At 37.8% G+C, this 7602-nt stretch overlaps 1 protein-coding gene across 1 annotated transcript in view; it reads left to right on the top strand.

Moving 5' to 3' along the window:
• The window catches only part of LOC109291979 (C-C chemokine receptor type 8-like), a 5906-nt gene extending 3119 nt beyond the window's left edge, over positions 1 to 2787 (top strand). Inside the window, exon 2 of the mRNA XM_019509236.1 lies at positions 1225 to 2787. Within this exon, the coding sequence (XP_019364781.1) occupies positions 1233 to 2315 (1083 nt within the window). The 5' untranslated portion in view covers positions 1225 to 1232 and the 3' untranslated portion in view covers positions 2316 to 2787. The remainder of the gene's footprint in view (positions 1 to 1224) is intronic.
• Positions 2788 to 7602: the final 4815 nt, after the last annotated feature.

The raw sequence follows: 7602 nt of genomic DNA, 5'->3' as shown, positions 1-7602 counted from the left end.
CCCCTAAGCATGCAGTCCCCTGCTGGCCCCTCCTGGATGTGTGCCAGAATAATTTCTTGAACAGCTTGCCTAGGATCGAGGTAAGACTAACTGGCCTATAGTTTCCCGGGTCCTCCTTCCTCCCTTTTTTGAAGATTGGAACCACGTTGGCCCTCTTCCAGTTCTCTAGTACCTCTCCAGAGCACCACGAGTGCTCATAAAGCCGTGCCAGGGGACTTGCAATGACCTCGACCAGTTCCTTTAGAACTCTAGGGTGGAGATCGTCTGGACTGGCTGACTTGAAAACGTCCAGCCCCTCCAGAAGCTCCCTAACTAAATCCTCGCTAACCTTTGGCCCAGGTGTGCCACCCCCGGGGCCCGAGGGGGGCCCAGCAGGGAGGTGGCTGTTTTCCCCATTAAGAAAAGATTACAGTGCTCAGTTAAAAATAGCTCCCTATGAAAACTGGCTAGACATGTGAATTGCAAAGCTTCTGTGCCCTTTCTGAAGAATGTGTGGTTTAGAAACAATGAAATGGGAAGCACTCAGCCCTTTACCACATCTGCTCTGTTACTGCTTTAATTATGCATCAGAGTCTGAACCCTATCCCATTACCTCATAAACATGCACAGGATACACAGAGAATGACACTCCAATGAACATCAGCATTGAATATGCTGGAGTCAATATTGTTCTGCTAGGTATGATGGATAGGAAGGCAGCGTCTTGGGCTGGAGACCTGAAACCCCCTGATCACCACAGAGCTCAGCTTTGCAGACATTCCTGGGGTGCAGGAAGGCTTGAAGAGCATATTGTTTTGGGAAAGGAACAGGAAAGCATGGTTGAGTATGTATGTATGTTGAGTATGTAATCATCCAAGTTCCGTGACTCTTCTGGAAGGGACCACCCCTGCTAGCTGCCATGATATATGAGCTACTGTTGCTCAGTTGCCTAGAAGCCTCGCCAGTATATTAACTCAAATCTATCTATCTGACCAAGGGACAATTCCTTTATTCATGCTGCGCACTGTCCAACTCATCCTCCTCTATGAGCACTGGGGGGGAAAAGTTCTTCTAGTTGAATAGAATAGACCTCTTCGTAAGGCTGTATTCGATTTGATTATACATCATGAGACCCTGTCTACCTCACTCTTCTTTCATGGAATTGTTGGCAGAAGAATTGTGCCTAGAATACTATTTTAGCCATAAATAGAAATACTGAATGTTAAATTATTTGCTCTTTAACAGGTGACCTCATGATGAATTATTCAACTTCAACACCTTCTCTGAATACTTCTGATTATTATGATGACTACTATTATCCTCATGGTGCCTCCACCTGCAGCATGGAAAAAATTAAGACATTTACATCTGTAGTTTTTGCCGTCCTTTACAGCCTATTATTCGTGTTTGGCTTGGTGGGAAACTTCTTGGTCATTTGGATTCTAGTAGCTTGCAAGAAACTGACTGGTGTGACTGATGTGTATCTGCTGAACCTCGCCATCTCTGACCTACTGTTTGTTTTCTCCCTCCCTTTCCTGGCTCACTATTCTTTAGGGCAATGGATTTTTGGAAATATAATGTGTAAAATAGTATGTGGTAGTTACTACATTGGTTTCTATAGCAGCATCTTCTTAATAACTGTGATGAGCGTAGACAGGTACTTGGGCATTGTTCATACTATACATGCTCTCAAAATTCGAACAGTCTTACATGGCATAATTATAAGCATGGCATCGTGGGTATGTGCACTATTAATTTCCATTCCAAACCTTATATATATCAAGGAGGTCATTGATGATAATGCTACAAAGTGTGTGCCTTATTACGCAGATAATAACCAAACCTGGAAGCTTTTGACTAATTTTGAAGTCAATATAATGGGCCTCTTGATCCCTCTTGGCATTCTCATTTTCTGTTACTCCCACATCTTGAAAAACTTGAAGAAGTGCCAGACCCGCAACAGGTATAAAGCAATAAAACTGGTTTTTTTTGTCGTCATTGTTTTTTTCCTGTTCTGGATGCCCTACAACATTATGCTTTTCCTGGACAGTCTGCGAAGCCTGCATATCATAGACGACTGTGAGACAAGCAAAAAGCTAGATGTGGGTCTAGAAGTGACCGAAGTTTTGTCCATTATCCACTGCTGCCTGAACCCAGTGATCTATGCTTTTGTGGGTGAAAGGTTCAAGAAGTATCTTCATGAAATATTTGGAAAACACACAAGATTCTTTCTGATTTGCAAAAACCACAGCATCTTTCAGAGTTATCGTAATTTCAAGAGTACCACCGTCCATGCATCATCCTCACACACTTCCTCTGTTGATCATGTACTATAAATGGGCCATGTGCATCCTATGCAGATTTTAGGGAAGAATTTGAGGTGATGCATGTAAGTATCAGTGACTAACAAAACTACTGCGGGCACTTTTTGTAAATATATACTTTGTGATAAGTTGAGGAGCATTACTTAGCTTTCAGCATAGGTGTTTAGGTACATTAGTGATACATACGGTATAAAACCTGCATATTAGCATGTCAGCTCTTATTAAATGTATTTGTTTCATGTTAAGTGATGAATTTCCTAGCAGGGAGAGTTAGACTATTATCAGTACTATTACTTAGTTAACCCTAGAATTTGTCCTTGGGGGACCTATGGATTTGTGCTAGACATGTCTGAATTAATTTATTTCTAAATTTATTCTGAATTTATTTTTGTTTTATAATATAGGGCAAGGGTTTTCCCAATTATATTACAGCAACTTGTTGAAAAAATAAAATGTTTCCTGAAGTATCTTGCTCTTTTCTGTTTGAGTCAACTATCTTATATATGTATAAATATGACTATAATAGTATATACTTGTATATTATATACAGCAGGATATAATAGGTATTCTTATGAATACGAGTCTTTTTTGATGAATAATTCCAAAGACATCATTGAAACTATGCCTCCAAATTAAGGTTTCCAGGAACTTGCTCTATATGAGAATTCAAAACGAAAGAGAAATTTTAGACTCCCGTCAATGGTGGTGGTACATACAGCTAGTGGTGTACTGGATTTTGATCATTGTTTGATTTAATCAGTGGTATTAAACAATTAAAAAAACAATGAAGGGTTTCATAAAAATATGAATGCAACACATCCATAATAAATTAGTTATTAAGTTATTAGAAAATTAAGAGCCACCCCATCAGTGGGCTTACGAGGCTTAATTCTTCTTAATAGTTCAAGATTAGATGTAATTTTCTTTACTTAAAATATGCTTGTATTTCTATCCCTGTACTAGATTCAACCAATTTTTCTATCATGTGCAACAGAATAATAATGCACATAGTACAGGAAAGGATGTTGAAAGGAAACAAAATAATTATACATTTAAAATAAAATAAATACAAATTAAAATGTTTGAAAAGCAAATGTGTATATATTACTGTAGGGCCATTTTTATTTTAAAAGCTTAAAAGGGTTCCTTTTGATGAGCATGTATCATTATTTAATAAGACATCACTGTCATTTCCATATTACCTTATTGCAATTTCTGAATACCAAGAAAAAATGAAGATATTGGGATGTTGACCAAACAAGATCTGGGCTAGGCAATGACATAGTGAAACTGGGTGCTCTAAAAGTGCAATGAATAAAGACAGGAAGATTAACAAAAATAGCTAAAGGAGTATGCAAGTAAATGAGTTCATTCATTACAGTAAATTGTATGCACTGTAAAAATAATCTTCCCCTTGGTTTCAGTGTATGCTTGTTGAGAAGAAGCTTGCTTCGGGGTTCCTTCATTACAGTCAAAGGTAGGATTTTGGAATCAGAGAAGGGTTAATTTTTATATTGATTCAGTTCTGCAATAACATATATTTATATGTATATATAAATATACATATATTGCATATTGTATATAAAGATGTGCCCTGTGTGTCTGTCTAAACTAAGCCTGTATAGTATAAACTAAGTGTAGAATTCAGCCAAGTCAACAAGATCTCTTTTCATAGGGAAGAATGAAATACCCATGGGTAATGCTACTGAGCACAAGTGAGCCCTGACCAGACATACCATTTTGTACCTACCCATGGCTCCCATAGTCAAATACTGTAAACCCAGCTCACTCAAGCTGTGCTCTGAGTCACTATTTGGATTGAATCAACATGTTTTAATTAGATTTAAAATATTTGTGTGACTTGTCTCTTATAGTTCATGAAAAGTTTATTTCACTTGCTTCAGTTCTGCAATAACATATACTTATATCAACTTGATTACTTCAGATGTCCTTAATGAATGAGATCTGCTGATGTAGACTAGCATAGCTTGGAGCATCTGGCTCACTATAGTCAACAATTAAGGATAACTAATAAAGGAAATTTAAAATATCAATTGTTTAATTCTGTTTGTTATTTCTTATGTATATAAAGAAGGCAGGCATATTATTATTTGGCTTGCTTTGTTGGTGTATTTTTTCTTGGATTTCGAAATATCAGGAATGTCAAGTTGAATCTTCCCTATTTGTGCTGTAGGCATAAAGGGATACTGGGAGCTTTCACAAAGTGTAATTGAAAGCACATGGTATTGAATCTTTAACGGAGCTGTGTTTTCTATCAAATGATTATAAGCTGCTGAAGAAAAATGAACATTAAAACAATAAACACTTTAAAAGAACCTGATTAAAAATCCTCTGCCCTCCAATTCCTCAGGTGTTATAGTTACTGGTAACATCAGACAATTACACTGTTTACTGATTTTCTATGGGGAATGGGGGAGCACATCTCTATCACATTAATATCACCCTAGTGCTACATAAAAGGCAAGTCCATGGACCGCGTACTGATCTCCAAGATCATTTCAGAATCTTCCAGAGAAAACACTGACTAATGTCTAATGTGAAAAGGGAAAATCTCTCTTTCCAAATGCCCAGATACCCACCCTTCAGCTCATGTGAACACATGAAAGTGTTGCAAAAATAGCAGACACCCAATTAGTTTTTCTATGCAAGGCACCTTGTGTCATACCCTTTATACAGTTTTGTTACATACTTTTGTAAATAAATCCCCAAGGTGCCACTTCATGCCATGCTGTGAGAAGATGTCATTCATTGCTTCAGTCACCATCGATCCAGTTTTTGTGTCATAGAGAAACATAATCTCTAGACAGACAAAGGAGAACAAGTTTTCAATCTTGGTTCCTTCTATTTCTTAAATAAATGTTAACTGTCAAAAGCAGCTTATGAACTTTTAAAATATTGCCTGGTTTCTTAAAAGGTAATGGGGAAAGCTTCCCTACAGCTATGTAAAAGTCATCTGAATTGTGGCTCTGTGACTCTAGCAGAGAGAGCGCCAACAGTGAACTTGACATCACAGAGGGTATCCAGGGAAGAGGCAAGGAACGGGCAGAATCCAGCTCTATTCATCCGATCAGGTTGGACTGGTGATTTTAAATAACTTTGATTTCCATCAATTTTAACCAGGATTTACATCAGCAAGCTGGAAATTGAAATTAAATTAATCCTGATTTTAATTTTGATTTGCATTTGTGCATTTTATTTTCCACAAGACAGGTTGATTGTCACTATTGGTATAATGTCGCACAGTGGCTCCCAACCTCGGGGCACGACCCAAATTAGGCTTGCGGGGAGTCTGCCTCTCACTCTGCCCCTCCCGCCTGCGGGGCTCTCCCAGTGCACAGTCCACACAGCTCTCACTGCCGCTGCCCCCCACCATCCCAGGCTGGCCCGGGCTCTGATGGCACTGCCAGGCATGAGTGAGTTTGAGGATGCGGTAGGATCATGGGTTGCAATCCAGATTTAGGGTCACAGCAAAAAAAGGTTGGGAGCCACTGATCTAGCATTTTTAGACTAAGCAGAAGAATGTGCTCTATCTACATACACAAAGGTAAGCCATTGTGTAGCTTAAAATACATATATTCAGATGCTTATTTTTAATGCTTTTCTGCTGAAGTGAAGAATGACGGATGTATTCTGTTAAGCTGTAATTGGATAAAGTTGGAATTCAGTTAAGACAGAAATAGCATTTTATTATTTACTTAAATAAAACTACTTCAGACTGAATATGTATGAAAAAAGATTAAAGTATATTTTGTATTTGAAACTAATTTAAATTTAAGATATATTAAGTCAAAGAAGTGTTATTGGCAGTTAGTCATTAGAACCAATTATTTCTGCTCACTATGTCTTTAAAGATTTTAGAAAGTGTAGATTTCAGCTTTTCACACTGCATTTATATTAACAAATTGGAAACCTCTCCTGCTTTTTCAGCTCCCAGTTGGTTTCTCAACCTGGAATGAATTAGCTATTAAACTAGACATAATTAATAAACTTAAGAGTGTATTCACTCTGCACCCACAAGGGAGCCTACCATAAGTTACAGTCCAAAACTAGTTTACCATTTTAACAAACTCCAGTTTCAGGTGCTGAACTCCTGACTACTGAAAATTTAGAGGTTTAACTTTAAAACTTCAGCAAATGTATTGCTTTGGATTGTTTAAATTTATTCTATTGTCTCACATACAGCATTCACTTCCCCCCTCCCCCCCAGTTGCCTCTCACCCCAATTGAGGTGCACTTACTAGCCAGAGAAGCTGATTTTCTCCTTGGGATTGAAGCATCATGGTATTAATATTCAGGCAGCTGAGGCTGTCAGTTGACTTAATAGCTCCTTGTTTTTCACTCCACAGGTATTAACAATTGTCTCTCCTTTGTAATGGCCTCCGTGTTCCACCATTTAAGATAACCTTTCTTTGGGCAGTTTTGTTGTCTGCAAGCAGTTCCTGGTCTTTCTCTTCCTATTCCACAGCCTTGGAGACTGCTTAGTTCTTTTCAAAATCACAGATCCACCCATGGAGACAAGTCTTTAGCAGGAGTTAAGGTTTTATACTTAGTTAAGCATGAAAGGGAGGATGAGTCAGCCAAAGATTACACTTTGTCCCTGCTCAATGCAGCCATAACTCTGGATGAACATTTTTTTTCTCTTTATTCTGCCTTTCAAAACCAAGGTGTATATTATATGCTGGGGTGTGTTGTATGCAAGAAAAAAAGGAATTTAAAATCTCTTTTCTTTTTAGTAGATCATAGAAAATTTAGGTCTCAACATCAGTTGTTATAATTTTAAATTTAACTTTAGTTCATTTTGCAATGGAAACTATGTTAAAATTAATATATATATTCATTTTAATTTTTAAACAATATTTATCAATCTTGCATTCAATATACAGGTCAATCATGGTGATGAGTGAAATGGCTGCATCCATATGAAGCAAGCCAATTGCTACAATAATTGACTGTAGTTGATACAATCTACCAATTGTATAGAATTTTTCCTTGACTATCCTTACTTTGCAGCTGATACAACATATCTGTGCTCCATACAGATACCAAGATAATAATGGTACAGAGCACGCAAACCAAAAAAACACAGAAAGTTGCTCACCCCGCCTTCTGCACCTGACATGCACTCTGTTGCACTACTGAAGACAAGAAGAACTGAGAATCTCTTTGGTGAATTTGAAAGTGCATGCAGGTGGGTAAGAAGGGATGCACATGTTTGCACAGGTCTTTTTTTTCTGTTTCCTGTATTTTGTGGGTGACAGTTGGATGTTGTTTTCTTCAG

This window comes from Gavialis gangeticus, unplaced genomic scaffold, assembly GCF_001723915.1.
Source record: "Gavialis gangeticus isolate Ggan-Ray unplaced genomic scaffold, GavGan_comp1, whole genome shotgun sequence".
Lineage (NCBI taxonomy): Eukaryota > Metazoa > Chordata > Crocodylia > Gavialidae > Gavialis > Gavialis gangeticus.
Note: the sequence above shows the minus strand (reverse complement) of the source record. Positions and strands in the feature narration are given on the sequence as shown.